Source organism: Grampus griseus (assembly GCF_964374135.1).
Source record: "Grampus griseus genome assembly, chromosome: 8".
Lineage (NCBI taxonomy): Eukaryota > Metazoa > Chordata > Mammalia > Artiodactyla > Delphinidae > Grampus > Grampus griseus.
Genome location: NC_139002.1, coordinates 30,451,653 through 30,468,731, shown reverse-complemented (window position 1 = coordinate 30,468,731; position 17,079 = coordinate 30,451,653). Strand labels below are relative to the sequence as shown.

The 17,079-nt window shown below is 32.9% G+C and overlaps 1 protein-coding gene across 2 annotated transcripts in view; it reads left to right on the top strand.

Annotated features, from left to right (window-relative positions):
* DYNC2H1 (dynein cytoplasmic 2 heavy chain 1) overlaps positions 1 to 17,079 on the top strand; it is a gene marked incomplete at its 5' end in the record, with an annotated part of 370,982 nt that overhangs the window by 5,434 nt on the left and 348,469 nt on the right. For both annotated transcript variants that reach the window (XM_082660860.1, XM_082660861.1), the window contains 10 exons: positions 133 to 268; positions 7,366 to 7,484; positions 8,482 to 8,626; positions 9,383 to 9,615; positions 11,951 to 12,085; positions 12,191 to 12,304; positions 12,422 to 12,533; positions 12,870 to 12,994; positions 13,997 to 14,172; positions 16,496 to 16,691. In XM_082660860.1, coding sequence (XP_082516986.1) covers positions 133 to 268; positions 7,366 to 7,484; positions 8,482 to 8,626; positions 9,383 to 9,615; positions 11,951 to 12,085; positions 12,191 to 12,304; positions 12,422 to 12,533; positions 12,870 to 12,994; positions 13,997 to 14,172; positions 16,496 to 16,691 — 1,491 coding nt within the window. The remainder of the gene's footprint in view (positions 1 to 132; positions 269 to 7,365; positions 7,485 to 8,481; positions 8,627 to 9,382; positions 9,616 to 11,950; positions 12,086 to 12,190; positions 12,305 to 12,421; positions 12,534 to 12,869; positions 12,995 to 13,996; positions 14,173 to 16,495; positions 16,692 to 17,079) is intronic.

The following is a 17,079-nucleotide window of genomic DNA, read 5'->3' as shown; positions in this document are numbered from 1 at the left end:
ATGAGATGGAGGTAGTGTCAGGCTTTGAGTGAAACAGATATATTTGGACTTAGTTCTTTTGAAAGTGTTTTAGGAAACCAGTTTGATTGGCAAGATTTTGAACATTGTATGCTCTTGTCTGTTTTTATTTAGGATCAGGAATGGAGCAGAAACCTTGATCCCAAACTTCAGAATCTTTTGAGTGAACTAGAAGCAGGCTTGGGTATAGTTCTACGAAGATCAGATACTAACTTATCAAAACTGAAATTTAAGGAAGATGACACACGAGGTATTTACCCATAGTTTTGTCAAAGAAAATCAAAACAATTGCCTTATTAATACATTAGTAAATTAATATACTTCTGCAAAGATTTCTTCCCACACTTTGGATCTTCTCTGAGCTTGAACTGCTTTTAAATAAATAGATTTACATATGGATTTGGAGAAGAGGAAGATGTGATCTTTAATAATGTGCAGTTCATGGAAATAGAAAGTATAGTTGATCTCATTATTTGCAGTAGTTCTGTTCTATAAAGTCACTGTGAACACTCAGTTAGCGAATACTGAAGCATTGCTCCTAGGGTCCCGTGAGCCTCTGGTCATGAGATTTTCACCAACTGCTCAACACATAACCTTGTTTTAGGTGCATTTGGTTTGGACACGTTATTTAATATATATTGTTGATGAATTGTCATTGAGCTTAAGGGCAACAGCACTGCAACTCTTGCCTGAATGAAGCTCATCTAACACAAGTATTTTCTCTGTAAGGGACTTCACAGTGTTCTTGTGCTAGGAACACTAGACAGCACTTCACAACCATGCTTGGGGGCCATTTTAAACAGCAAAATCACCAACAAAAGCACAAAAATGTGAAAAACATGGCATTACATAGACTACAGAAAAGACATTTGTTTACAGTAGGTGATAGAAAATAAGAAAGCAGTGTTGCTTTGTTCATCCTTAGCTGGGAACATATGCGTTGGGCAACTCACATTTTTCACAGCTCTGTGCATGTCTGCAAATGACCACAAAAACATTGAGAGTATTGTATTGACTTTGGATACATATAAATGTTAACAAGTAGGTGACTTCATAAATCCAGAATCTGTGAATAATGAGGATTGATGCTAATTGTATATTTGTGAAGATAATAAGCCAATGACTTTTATTTTAAAATGTATTTTTTTCCTGAAGCTAATTGTAATTTTGTGGCTATAGATAAATTATTTCATAAGAACAATTAAGATGAAATGCCTGACATACACAAATCATTAGTTTAAAATATTAGTTGTAGTTTTATACTTTGAATAGTAAAATAGATGTTTTTTGAATCTCATACAACCAGAAAGAATAGTGAATTTACTTCCAGCATGGGATTAAGCAGCTAGAGGTTGCGTATTTCATTGGGAAAAATAAAACTATTTTAACTTGCTTATTTTTTCTTCCAGTTTTACTGAGATATAATTGACATACAGCACTGTATAAGTTTAAGGTGTGTAGCATAGAGATTTGAGTTAAATACATCAAGCAATGATTATCACAATAAGTTTAGTGAACATCCATCACCTCATATGGATAAAAAATTAAAGGAATAGAAAAAAAGTCTTCTTTTCTTGTGATGAGAACACTTAGGATTTACTCTCTTAACTTTCATATATAACATACAGCAGTGCTAATTATATTTATCATGTTGTATATTACATCCCTACTACTTATTTATCTTTTGGAAGTTGTACCTTTTGACCACCTCATACAATTCCCCTTCCTCCCATCCCCCACCTCTGGTAACTACAAGTCTGATTTATTTTTGTTTGTTTGTTTTTGACGTATAATTGACCTACAACAGTATGTTAGTTCCTGTTACACAACATAGTGATTTGGTATTTCTGTACATTTCAAAATGATCACCATGATGAGTCTAGTTACAGTGTGTCACCATAGAAAGATATTGCATAGTTCTTGACTGTATTCCCCACAGTATACATTTGATACCAGTGACTCCTTTATTTTGTAACTGGCAGTTACAAAATAAATCTTAATCTCCCTCACCCATTTCTTTCCTCCCCCACCCCCCTTCCCTCTGGTAAGGGGGGTTCTCTATATCTGTAATTCTGCTTTTTTTTTTTTTTTCAAATATTTCTCCTGCACAGTGGGCACAGCAGCTGTTGCTTGGACTTCTTCAGGAACTTGTAGTGGAAGCTGGGCATGGTGGCTGGGCACTGGTGAGCACATGGTGGCCCTACAGCTTGTGCCTCACTCCAACCACAAGCTGGGTTTGGCTCCTGGTGGTGCCAGATCTCTATAACTCTGCTTTTGTTTTATTTGTTCATTTGTTTTGTTTCTTAGATTCCACATATAAGTGAGATTATACAGCATTTGTCTTTCTCAGCCTGACTTATTTAACTTAGCATAATGTCATCTAGGTCCATCCATGTTGTCACAAATGGCAAGATTTCATTCTTTTTTACGGCTGAGTAATATTCCATTTTATATATATATATATATATATATATATATATATGTACACACCACACACACACACACACACACACACATACATATACATATGTATATATATATATACACCCCACATCTTCTTTATCTATTCATCTGTTGATGGACACTTAGGTTTCTTCCATATCTTGGCTACTGTAAATAATGCTGCTATGAACATAGAAGAGCATATATCTTTTTTAATTAGTGTTTTTGTTTTTTTAAGATAAATGCCCAGAAGTGTAATTGCTGGATCATATGGTAGTTCTATTTTTAATTTTTTGAGTAATCTGCCTACTGTTTTCCATAGTGGCTGCTTTACTTTACCTTCCCACCAACAGTGCATGACGGTTGCACATCCTCACCAACACTTGTTATTTGTTGCCTTTTTGATAACAGTCATTGACAGTGTGAGGTGGTATCTCATTGTGGTTGATTTGTATTTTGCTGATGATTAGTGATGTTGAGCATTTTTCATGTGCCTGTTGACCATCTGTATGTGTCCTTTGGAGAAATGTTTATTCAGATCCTCTGCCTATTTTTTAATTGGGTTGTTTTTTTTTGATACAGAGTTATATGAATTCTTTATATATTATAGATATTAACCCCTTATCTGATATATTGTTTGCAAATATCTTCTCCCATTCAGTAGGTGGCCTTTTCATTTTGTTGATAGTTTCCATAGCTGTGCAAAAGCTTTTTAATTTTATGTAGTCCCATCTGTTTATTTTTACTTTTGTTTCCCTTGCCTGAGAAGCCAGATCCAAGAAAATATTACTAAGACCAGTGTCATAGAGCGTACTCCCTATGTTTTCTTCTAGAAGTTATGGTTTCAGGTCTTACATTTAAGTCTTTAATCCATTTTGAACTTAATTTTGTGTATGATGGGAGAGAAAAGTCCAGTTTAATTCTTTTGCATGTAGGTCCAGCTTTTCCAACACCATTTACTGAAGAGGCTGTCTTTTCCCCTTTGTATATTCTTGCTTCCTTTGTCATAGATTAATTGCCATAGGTGTGAGTTCATTTCTGGGGTCACTGTTCTTTCCATTGATATATGTATCTGTATTTGTGCTAGTACCATACTGTTTTGATGACTGTAGCTTTGCAGTATAGTTTGAAATCAGGGAGCATGATAACTCCAGCTGTGTTCTTTCTCAAGATTGTTTTGGTTATTTGGGGTTTTTTTTTATGTTTCCAGACAAACTTTAGGATCATTTTTCCTAATTCTGTGAAAAATGCCATTGGTATTTTGTTAGGGATTGCATTGAATCTATGGATTGCCTTGGATAGTATGCTCATTATAACATTATTAATTCTTCCAATCCATGAACGTGGTATATCTTTCCATTTGTTTGTGTTGTCTTCAATTTTTCCATCAATGTTATACTTTTCTGCATACAGTCTTTTTACCTCGTCAGGTAGTTTTATTCCTAGGTATTTTATTCTTTTCGATGTGATTATAAATGGGATTGTTTTTTTAATTTCTCTTTCTGATAGTTTGTTGTTAGTGTATAGAAATACAACAGATTTCTGTGTATTAATTTTGTATCCTGAAATTTTACCAAATTCATTGATGAGCTCTAGTAGTTTTTTTGTGGCATCTTGAGGATTTTCTATGTATAGTATCATGTCACCTGCAAACAGTAACAGTTTTGCTTCTTCCTTTCCAATTTGGATTCCTTTTATTTTTTTTCTTATCTGATTGCTGTGGCTAGGACCTCTAATACTGTGTTGAATAAAAGTGGTGAGAGTGGCCATCCTTGTCTTGTTCCTGATGTTAGAGGAGCTGCTTTCAGCTTTTCACCATTGAGTATGATGTTAGCTGTGGGCTTATCATATATGTTATTATGTTGATGTATGTTCCCTCTATATCCACTTTGTTGTTGAGAGTTTTTAATCATAAATGGATGCTGACTTTTATCAAATTTTTTCTGTATCTATTGAGATGGTCATATGATTTTTATTCAGTTTGTTAATGTGGTATATCACATTGATTGATTTTTGGATTTGAATCATCCTTGCATCCCTGTGATAAAACCCACTTGATTGTGGTATATGAACCTTTTAATGTATTGTTCAATTTGGTTTGCTAATATTTTGTTGAGGAATTTTGCATCTATATTCATCAGTGATATTGGCCTGTAATTTTCTTTTTTTGTGTGTGTGTGTGATATCTTTGTCTGGTTCTGATTTTAGGGAGATGCTGGCTTTGGAAAATGAGTATGGAAGCATATCTTCCTCTGCAGTTTTTGGGAATAATTTGAGTATAATAGGTGTTAACCCTTCTCTACATATTTGGTAGAATTCACCAAACCATGTGATCCGAAGCCATCTAGTTCTGGACTTCTGTTTTTTGGAGTTATTTTTTACAATTACTAGTAATGAAATGATTCAATTTCATTACTGGTAATTGGTCTACTCATATTTTCTATTTCTTCCTTGTTCAGTCTTGGGAAACTGTACATTTCTAGGGATTTTGTCCTTTTCTTATAGGTTGTTCATTTTATCGGTGTATAATTTTTCTTAATAATATCTTATGATCCTTTCTATATCTGTGGTGTCAGCTGTAACTTCTTTTTATTGATTTGGGCCCTCTCTCTTATTTTCTTGATGAGTGTGGCAAAGTTTGTCAGTGACGTTTAATCTTTTAAAGAACCAGCTCTTAGTTTCATTGATCTTTTCTATTTTTTCTTTTTTTTTAGTCTCTGTTTCATTTATTTCTGCTCTGATCTTTATAATTTATTGCTTTCTGCTAACTTTTGGTTTTGCTTGTTCTTCTTTTTTCTAGTTCCTTTAGGTGTAAGTTTAAGTTGTTTATTTGAGATTTTTCTTATTTCATGAAGTAGGCTTGTATTGCTATAAACTTGCCTCTTAGAACTGCTTTTGCTGCATCATGTAGATTTTAGATTGTTGTGTTTTTATTTTCATTTTTCTTCAGGTATTTTTTGATTTTTCCTCTGTGATCCATTGATTGTAGCATGTTATTTAGTCTCTACATATTTGTGTGTTTTTTGCAGTTTTTTCCTTCTAGTTGATTTCCAGTCTTAGAGCATTGTGGTCAGAAAAGATGCTTGATATGATTTCACTTTTCTTTAAATTTGCTGCATCTTATTTTTGTGGCCTAGCATGTGATCTGTCCTGGAGATGTGCGTTTGAAATAAATGTATATTCTGCATTTGAAATAAATGTATATTCTGCTGCTTGTGGATGGAATGTTCTATATATATATATTAAGTTTATTTCATCTAATGTGTTGTTTAAGGCCATTGTTTCCTTATTGATTTTCTGTCTGGATGATCTGTCCATTGATGTAAGTGGGATGTTAAAGTTCCCTACTATGAACTTATTACTGTCAGTTTCTCCCTTTATGTCTATTAATATTTGCTTTATGTATTAGGTGCTCCTATGTTTGGTGGATATATACTTACATTGTGTTATATCTTCTTAGATTGATCCCTTGATCAGTATGTAATATCCTTCTTTATCATTTGTGAAAGTCTTTTTTTTTTTTGACTGTAATTAGGCAAATTTACTTTATTCCAACTCAGATTTTCTTATAGAGATAATTTTCCACATAAATAAGAGTTAAAATCAGTGTTTTAATATTTTTTTAAAATAAAAAGTTAAAAGGGGGCTTCCCTGGTGGTGCAGTGGTTGAGAGTCCGCCTGCCAATGCAGGAGACATGGCTTTGTGCCCTGGTCTGGGAGGATCCCACATGCTGCAGAGCGGCTGGGCCTGTGAGCCATGGCCACTGAGCCTGCGTGTCCAGAGCCTGTGCTCTGCAACAGTAAAGGCCACAACAGTGAGAGGCCGCATACCGCAAAAAAACCCAAAAAAGTTAAAAGACATCAAGTATTCCTTTTGCAGTGTTTTTATTTGTCCTTGTAGGGACGCTTTTTAGTAATTAATTGGACTATAAGAAAAGCCATACAGAAAGTTTGTACCACAACATCATGTGTGATAGTCTTTAAAGTCTTTTTTTATCTGATGTAAGTGTTGCTTTTTGATTGCCATTTGCATGGAATAGGTTTTCCCATCCCCTTTCAATCTGAGTGTGGCTTTAGATCTGAAGCAGGTCTCTAGCAGGCAACATATATATGGGTTTTGTTTTTGTATCCATTCAGCCAATTTAAAGTAATTATTGATAAGTGTGTACTGACTGCCATTTTGTTAATTGTTTTGGGGTTGTTTTTGTAGTTTGTTTTTGTTCATAGAAATTGTAAAAATTATTTTCTGTGCATCCTTAAGAATACAGAAATGTGCAAAATCAGCAAATGAAACCAGTGACTTGCTGGCTTTTCATTTTCAAATGATTCTGTTCTTTTTTTTTCTTCCTTCCTTCCTTCCTTCCTTTCTTTCTTCTTCTAGTTTTATTGAGATAATTGACATACAGCCCTGTGTAAGTTTAAAGTGTACAGTATAATGATTTGACTCATATACATCATGAAATGATATTCACAGTAAGTTTAGTGAACATCTATTATGTCATATAGATACAAAATTAAAGAAATAGAAACAAAAATTTTTTCTTTATGAGGAGAAATCTCAACATTTATTCTCTTAAGAACTTTCATATATAACATAAAGCAGTATTAATTATATTTATCATGTTGTACATTATATCTTTGGTACTCATTTATCTTATAACTAGTAGTTTGTTCCTTTTGAGCACCTTCATCCAATTCCCCCTCTCCCCACCCCCACCTCTGTTAACCAGCAATCTGATCTCTTTTTCTATGAGTTTATTTGTTTGTGAGATTTTGAAGTGTAATTGACTTACAAAACTATGTTAGTTCCTGGTGCACAATATAGTGTTTCAATATTTCTTTACATTTCAAAATGATCAGCATGATAACAGTTGATATTTCTGATTTTTCCTTCTCACTTTTCAGGTATTCTTACACCAAGTGATGAGTTCCAGTTTTGGATAGAACAAGCTCATCGTGGAAGTAAACAGATTAGTAAAGAAAGAGCCAGTTATTTTAAAGAATTATTTGAAACAGTTGCAAGAGTACGTGATTCATACATAGTTATATATCAGGTTTTGATAGAAGTACCTTAGCATTCAATTTTTACTAGATTTATCTCTGTTTTAAAATCATTACTTGATGGTTCTGGACAAAATATATTCTTCAGATGTAGCAGGGTTTACTTAAGATATGTATTTAAACTGAGTGCAACTTAGAAGTCCAAACTTTTAAAAAAGTTAAATTCTAATCTCTAGAAAATATTTTTCTCAAAAACATAATTACTTTCCTGCAGGTAGATAGGAAAAAAACAGAAACCTACTACTAACAGAGGTTTATCCTGTGGAGGTAATATGTCCTTTGGAAAAATTGTTTACTTTATTCAAATTAGCATTTTGGAGGAATCTGAAATATAAAAAGTCTTAGTTTGATACTTATTAGATTGATTATTCCTTGGTGTATCTATGGAGAGTTTAAATAAGTGACCATTTTGAGTGTTTTTTACAAAATCTATTCTTTTCAAAATAAATATTTAGTAATTTTTTATTCATTCCCAGTATTATTTCTATTTCATTAATATCATTTGAATGAAGTGTTTGAAATGGTTTAAAACTTTTTTCCTAGCAGTGATATACCATGTACTATGTTTGTATTATTGGTAACATTGTGCAACCCAGGAAATGAATCAATAAAGATATGTGAGGTGAAATGGGTAGTGTACATATGGTGTTAAGGCCATTTCTATTAGGTAAATAAAAGAAATGTCCCAAATTTAAAAGAAATTAGGCCAAGGGTAAAAATAAATTTATAGAGTTTATGTAATTCTTATTTTTCCTTCTGGCTTTCATGAAATTTATGTTTGTGAAGGAACTTACAGGGTATTTGCTTAAAGAAGTAATATATCATATGATAGAAGAAGAGGAGAAAATAATATGGCAGATATTAGAGATGTAGCGTTTGAAAAAGTCTGAGAACATTTTGACTATATTGCCCAAGGTACAAATATGATTATGTTTAAAAATGAATGCATTTTGGTTTTAGGAGTTTTATAACTTGGATGGTCTGTCCTTACTGGAAGTGGTTGACTTGGTGGAGACAACTCGGGATGTTGTAGATGATGTGTGGAGACAGACAGAACATGATCATTATCCTGAGTCACGAATGTTACATCTCTTAGATATTATAGGTACTAGTAAAGAAATAAACTTTTGCAATTTTGGAAGCCTGATTTATTTTGTTTTCTGTTTTTTCCTAAAATGTTCCTGAATACAGTAATTGTTGCTTAAAGTAACTCTTAGAGCAAATCATATAGGATTATTTAAGTAGATATTTGTACATAGTTGGTTAATTTAAATCATAGTGTCAGATTCTTTGACTATAATATAACTAAATTAACATAGATTTTTCGTCCCTATCTATGTATTAATTTAGACTTTACTTTGTAATGAACTGGAAAGTTTAATATACATTGGGTTATCTGTTGACATTAAAAATATGTATACTTTTTGACCCAGAATACACCTTTCTCATTGTTATCCTAAGAAAATGTTAGACAAGTACATAAATGTGTATGTAAAAGGATATTTATTACAGCATTGTTTGTAAAATGAGACTAGGAACAAATAGCAATTGAGAATTGGTTATGTAATGCTATGTCCATACTGTGGGCTCTGCAGCCTTTAAAAAAAATGTGTATATATTTCTATACTTCAAAGAAATGTGTGATATATTGAAAGATGCAGAAATACAAATATGTGTGTGTATGTGTGTTTTTAAAAAATATTTGTTATTAACAGTGCCCGTCTAAAGATGTGGATGTGGTATTTCATAGATCCTTGGTTTGCTAATTTGTGTATTATTTTAATTTTGTGAAAAGCATATGTTTCATAATTATTTGGTAAAAAGATATGTTCATTAAAATGTTTGTTTTACGTGTTATTAGGTGGCTCCTTTGGAAGATTTGTTCAGAAAAAGTTGGGAACTTTGAACCTATGGGAAGATCCTTATTATCTTGTGAAGGAAAATATGAAAGCTGGGATTTCAATTTGTGAACAGTGGGTTATTGCCTGTAGTCATCTAACAGGTCAGGTGTGGCAGCGCTATGTACCTCATCTGTGGAAAAATGAAAAATATTTTCCTGAAACACTTGACAAACTTGGCAAACGCCTTGAAGAGGTATATTTGATTATTTGGATCTTTGTTTTAAGTGTGAAGTAGGTCCTCACTTGTTTGAGAATGTGTTTTATAATTAATAAGACCTACACATCTGATAGAACTTGTTTAAACTTTTGGGAGAGAATAAGAGGTAAAGTTCATATGAGATGACTTATGAAGTTGTGTGGTACAGTACCAGGTGCCCAGTGGGTACTAAGTGCTGGTTTCCACTTCCTTTCTTTTTTTTTTGGTTTGTGGCTATTCAGTTTGTAAGTTGTGAACTTTTATTTTGTTCTTCTTTGTTGTAAAAAGACAGTCAACCCACTTGTCTAGGTATGGAAGCTCTCAGACTTTCTCTTGGCTATTGAAATTTTTACAAGCGGAGACAGCTTTTCAGGGAGTACTCAGTGGAAATATTTGAAACAGCTGTTTAATTTATATAAGTTATGAGTTTCAGTATAGAACTTAGATGTTTAGCTTGAAGGGGCAGGCAAAATGAGAATATGTGAAGATTGCAGAGTGACTTTTTCCCTTTGGGCTTAAGGGAACCATTTTTCTTGGGGATTTTTTGTTGTTGTATTTTTTTTTTTTTTTTTTTTTGGCCATGCTGTCCAGTTTGGGGTATCTTAGTTCCCAGACTAGGGACTGAACCTAGGCCCAGGCAGTGAAACCACTGGACCAACAGGGAATTCCTGTTGTTGTGTTTTTAAACCTTTTCATTATGAGAAATTTCAAACATACACAAAAGTAACATAGTATAGTGGATGTCAGTGTATCCATCACTCAGTTTCAGCAGCCACTGACAATGTTCAGTTCCTGTTCCATCTTTGTCTCCCCTGCTTTCCGTTTTTTTGCTGGAGTATTTTTAAAGCCAATCCAAGAAATCTTATACTTTTACCCTTAAAACACAATCATAATACCAATATCACCCCCAACAAAATGACAATAATTTCTTAATATCATTATGTATCTAATCAATATTCAAGTTTCCTGATTGTCTCAGAAATTTTTTTAGTTACTAAATGTTGGTTTACTTGAACCAGGTTGCTTCACAGGCAGTACTATATAGTTCTTATACATTAGAGGAGGCAGGTAATGTCTGGTTTTCCCACTTTCATGAGTTAAGTTTGATCTGTGGGTTCATGTATGATTAGCCTGATCCATCTGTTATAACGTTCTTCATCAGCTTTTTCTGAATGATTTATCATGAGGAGTTGGAAAATGATGATTTTCTAATTCTGTTGTTCTTTTTGCATTTATTAAGTGATGTTGGAAGAACTTGTCTTCATCAGTTTTTTAGCGACCCTGAAACATAGTTTGTATAGGAATGGTAGTATAGACAATTAGTTTTTATTTATCATTTTAGTACAATGAACAATAAGTTAGTATCAGTAAGTTCCATAGGCAATCAATGAAATGCTTTTTTAATAGTATCATTATGAACCTATGATTTTTTATATTTTATGAGTTTCAACCCAATGTAGTTTTTATCATAGTTATTATTACTATATTCAAATTGTACCATCGTTGGACAGTGAGTAGCCCTTTACACTGGCTCTGTGTCATTTTTGACATGCATCCAGTATTTCTTTGATAACTTCCTTACATTCTGGCCCCTCAAAATGTACTGGCCCATCTACATTTTCTGTTTCATACCTGGAATTAGTCATTTCTCCAAAGGTCCTTGTCCTTATCAGTGGAAAATGGTATTTAGCAACAACAATCTGGTTGAGGAAGTGGTAAATGTTATTTAATTATCAATGCTTTTAGGCTGTCTCAGTAGACAGCATTGTTAAATTGGTACTTTTGTTTTTATCAAGAGAAAAATAAATCATAAGTTTGTTCTGATATTTTCAACTCAAATGGAAGATTATAGCATTTTTACTTAGCCTTTTTGATTACCTTTTGATGGTTGGTAGAAATTTTAAATACAAAATGAAATAAATTGTTTTCCAGCTGTTAATAGATTATACATAATGGAGTTGTTAACATTGTTTCATTATTAGAAGTGCAATTTAAGGCAGAATAATGGAAATCAGAAATTTTTACTATAGTAAGGAGAAACTCTAAAACTTTACCTAAATGAGCTTTAAACATAGTTTAAAAATACTTAGATTTTATATATGTTAACTAGATTTGAGCACACTGATTGATAATAGTGTGATGATACAGTATGTCTTTGAGTATCACTTTGATTATTGATGAGTAGTAATTACCAAGATTACAGTTCAGATTTGTTGTTCATTTCAGAGAATCTAGGTTAAAGAAATTCTTGCCCAATATCTTTAGATTTTAGACTATTTGTGCTGATGTATTGATTTAAATAAATTTGTTGTTTTAATATTTTATGTTTTAGGTCTTGGCTCTTAGAACAATTCGTGAGAAACTTCTCTATTTTTCACCTGCCAGTGATGAGAAAATCATATGCCTGGCTCGAGTATTTGAACCTTTTACTGGCCTGAATCCTGTGCAATATAATCCATATACTGAGGTTGAATATATATGTGTTTGTCTATATAATTTCCTGTTTGTGTTGTTCTTTTTAAAGGCCGATTTTAAAAATATTAAAGTCTAACAATGTTGTTAATTTGTTTAGCCTTTATGGAAAGCTGCAGTGTCTCAATATGAAAAAATTATTGCGCCTGTGGAACAAAAAATAGCAGGAAAATTAAAAAATTATATTTCAGAAATTCAGGATAGTCCACAGCAGGTAAAATATTGAAATATTTAACTTCTAATATTTCCCTTAAGCTATTTGAGGAGATACTCATGTTTTTACCTAGTCGATTCACTTGGGATGAACATATACTTATTTGTTTCATATTAGCTTCTTCAAGCATTTCTGAAATATAAAGAGTTGGTGAAGCGTCCAACCATAAGCAAAGAATTGATGCTAGAAAGAGAAACTTTATTGGCGAGACTTATGGACTCAGTTAAAGGTAAAAGTGTATCAGAGATTATAGTGTTTGCTTGAAAAAATATTTTTGTAGATTGCTTTTTCCTTTGTTTTATACCACTTAGGTTTAAGATATTATATTTTATGACATCTGTATGTTGAAGGTTAATTTACTATTTCTGTAATAAATGACAGGTTTCTTGAATTAACTGGTTATTTTCTTTCTCTCACTTGATGTGTGGTGAGGTCCCTAAGGGTAAAGGACCAACTGTTACTATTTTTCTATTCACAATATTTGACATAGTGTTTGGTACATGGAAGGCATTTAGGAAATCTTTGCTGAATGTGTGTAATCATTTATTTGATTTAAATTTTATAGACTTTCGATTAGATTTTGAAAACCGATGCCGTGGAATTCCTGGTGATGCATCTGGACCACTTTCTGGCAAAAACCTTTCAGAAGTTGTCAATAATATAGTTTGGGTTCGTCAGTTGGAAATGAAGGTATTAGTTTTAATAAATGTTGAAGAATACTAATTGTAAAATGTGCTAAATTAATGTAGAAGACACTCTAGAACTGTAGTGAAAACATTAAGAAGACATTCTCTGTTTTCCTTGCATTTTCATCTAATTTTCATGTGAAAATGTAGAACTCTGAAAAAGTGAAAAATATATAAATTTCAAAGGATTTTTTAATTCTTTGAAGTGTATCTGTAGAATTTTGGTACGTACAAAGTCTATCTGCAAGTATGTTTATGTAAATACATCATCCTACGTTGAAAGGAAGTTAACAGAATGGTGAAAGGTAATTATGGTATTGCCTAAGGTTGTGGCAGCAATTTATAGAATTAAAGGACTATTATTTTAATATTATCAAAGTTGATCTAAGAATCTTATGTGCTTACTAATTAGTATGTGGTACACTATCTTGCATTCGACTCATGTAATAAATATTAATTGGTTTTAATGTATGATTAAGAGCAAGCAAATATAGAGTGTTATAAAGGCTAGCATGTTTGAGAGTTCTATTTATTCAAGTTTATATTTTGATTTTTTTCTGTAATATTCTGCCTAACTTTGTTAGTCAGCTTTCCAAGTTGCGACAATCTTCGTATACTTGTGGAGGAAAGGCATTTCTCTTTAATTGGCATCCAAACTGGCCTAATTATTGTTTGAGCTGTTAACCACAGCATTTAATAAAGGGCTCAAATTATTGCATAACATATTTAGGAGTATTGCTGAATTCTTGGAGTTTCACCTGAATTTCCCTTATTGTAAATTATGCCTTGTATGTGTTATCTTCTGTGTTTTGCTATTCTGAGGTTGTATAATTCAGAAGTAAAGCAGGGGTTGATATTTTTAAATTCACTGGCAAATCTTCTATTTTACTGTTTACAGATGAATGGGAAAATAATTTCTGAATCACAGAACAGAGAAGAGAGCTGATTTTATGCTAATTTTGTTAGAATTTAAATAATAAATATTCTTGTAATTTGGCTTTTTAAGGCAGCTGATACTATCAAGATTGCAGAGGCTCTTTTATCTGACTTGTCAGGATTTCGATCTTTCCATCGAAGTGCTGAAGATCTCTTAGACCAGTTTAAACTATATGAACAAGAACAATTTGATGATTGGTCCAGGGATATTCAATCTGGCTTGTCTGATTCCAAATCCGGTTTGTGGTAAGTATAAGTATACTAAACAGTGAAATCTACACAAGAATCTTTTTTCTTGTGTTATTAATCCAAATGACAAGGTGTAATTAATCATCTCTACTCCTCTCTCCTTTCTCCAAACTTGCTGATGCTTTTAGAATTTTTTTTTTCTTTAGGTTTTTTTTTTTTTTTTTTTGAGGTACGCGGGCCTTTCACCGTTGTGGCCTCTCCCACTGCGGAGCACAGGCCCCGGACGCGCAGGCTCAGCGACCATGGCCCATGGGCCCAGCTGCCCCACGGCATGTGGGATCCTCCCGGACCGGGGCACGAACCCACGTCCCCTGCATCGGCAGGTGGACTCTCAACCACTGCGCCACCTGGGAAGCCCTTGTTTAGGTTTTTGTTTTTGCGGTATGCAGGCCTCTCACTGTTGTGGCTTCTGCATTGGCAGGTGGACTCTCAACCACTGTGCCACCAGGGAAGCCAGTTTAGGTTTTGATGATCAACTTTTAAGTCATTAAGGTTGGAAACTTTGACTGCCTTCCTTTGGCTTCTCATATCTATTCCCCAGAACTGCAGATTCTTATTTTGGAATTAGGCTTTCATGCTCCCATGTTTTTTTGTTACTGGTATACATATGTTTTCCTACCTTTTTACATTAATATTATATACCCCCCGTACATATTGTAAACTAAAATTTTGTTATTTTTAAGCTCCTTGAGATGAAGAATATTTCTTCATGTTGTCCAACATAATAAGGATTTGGTAAATATTTATTAAGCTATATTGAATGTAATTTAATAGGTTAACCTAATTATTCCAATGGGTATTTAAAATGAATGGCCTAGAAAAACCATTGTTTATTTGTTCAGGTCAACTTTCCCCATTATATTATTGTCTGTAGTTTTAGAAACTTGCCATGTTTTAGTTTTTAGAAACTTGTTACTTTTTAAAAGTAACTTTGGCCATAATATGAAATTCTGTTTGTTTTCCCTATACTGCTGCAATGAATAATTAGGCCAAAAGTGGTAGCTTCCTAAACTGAATGAATAATTTTTTTTCTTTTATCTTGCATTTTGGTTTTGGAAGAAGAATGAAAGAACCAAAGGTGATAAGGCATAATGATTATAACTTTATGTCATTTAACTCTTTCCCTTTCTACCCTGAACCTAAAATACTAGAGATGATCCACCGCCCCCCCGCCCCCCCCCGCAAAAAAGTAAAGAGTTCTATAGTCAATTAATTTTGGAGAATTGGCACGTTTATCACTACGGCTCTGGTGGAGATCCACTGTGTAAGACAGAGTACCGAAAGGACTGAGATCTGCAGTCAAAAAAGCTGTTTAACTTTATTCAACCTATTTTTTTCTCATTTGGTGATGAAACTTCTGACTCTCACTTTTTTTGGGGTAAAACCCATCATTGTTGCATAGAATCAAGAGTGTTTTGGAACACATTTCAGGATATGCTGGTATGTAGAAACTAATTGTGAATATTGGTTTCAAATAAAGGCAAAAAGTGTCACTGTTACAATTTTCTGATAGGCTTTATGTTCTTATAGGACAGTTTGGGCTAAATTATTATTTTAAGACATTTTAAAGTATCTGCTTTTTATTATGCTTTGTTTTATGCATTATTAAGTAGGCTGAATAGATTTGTTCTTTGCTTTTCAGTAACTTACTTTCTAAAACCTGCAAGTTCTCCTAATTGTGAAAGTGATTTGAAAGAAAGCATTATATAATATACATGATCTTGAAAGAAGGGTCATGAAAACATAATGCTTTTAATTTCCCACAGCATTTTCACAGTCCATGGAGACTTGAGTGCCCCGATGTAAAATTTGCTATTGTGGCTTTTAGAAGAAACACAAAGAAAAGACAGTCTTTACATAGTGAAAGGAAGAGGAGACGAATGAAACATTTGAATATCTCTACTCCTAGTATTTTGATGTTATTTATTATTGATCCTTTAATGGGAGTATTAAAGAACCAAGTAGGCTGACTAAAAATCTAAGATACCTTTTAGAAAATGAATAAAAGCCTTTTCTCTTTATGATGGATTTGATGTCTATTTTGAGTCTTAGCTGAAGGTTAAGAGATTGATTTTTCTGACTTCAAAAGCTGCTTGGTTGAAATATCGATATGATGGTATATTTTGGATATTGTAGTTTGCTATCAAGGTCTGAATTGTGAAATACTGTGTGAAAAAAATATAACTTGAAAACTATAATTAAAACCTTATTTTTACTTTCAGTTAATAGTTTCTACAACTTCTCTGTAAGTATAAAATTATGTTTTTCGTCAAAAGAGTGAGAACATGAAATTTAAAAAGTTATTTATTTTGTATTGTAGTATTGAGGCTAATAGTCACATTATGGAGTTGGATCCTAATGATGGATCATTAAAAGTGCATTATTCAGATCGGTTGGTGATTCTTCAGAGAGAAGTTCGTCAGCTTTCTGCACTTGGCTTTGTTATTCCTGCAAAAATACAGCAAGTTGCAAACATTGCACAGAAATTCTGCAAGCAAGCAATTATTCTGAAACAAGTAAGAAATGATATTTTTGAAAACATGGCTATTCTGAGTTCATTACATTAGAGTATTTTAAGGGCTTTGCTTTCTGCTTTTGATTTTGTTAGGCTACTAGAATAGCACAATTAAGTCTTGTGAAGTTACGGTTTGCTAAATGACTGCATTACAAAATTTACTTTGTAATCCTCTATATGGGACTTTCATTGATTTGAGGGATTACTGTTACTGCTTTTCATTCTAAAGTCATTTAGAAAAATAGAATATTATTTTCTCTTTTATTCTTCTTTTATGTTACTAGATCTTAAAGGGCTTTCTAATTAAGGGCCTCTGTCTGCCTTCTAGGGGCATATTCTTAGAAAATTACTGAGCTGATGGACTGGTCTTTGTTTGTGTTCATTTCCTT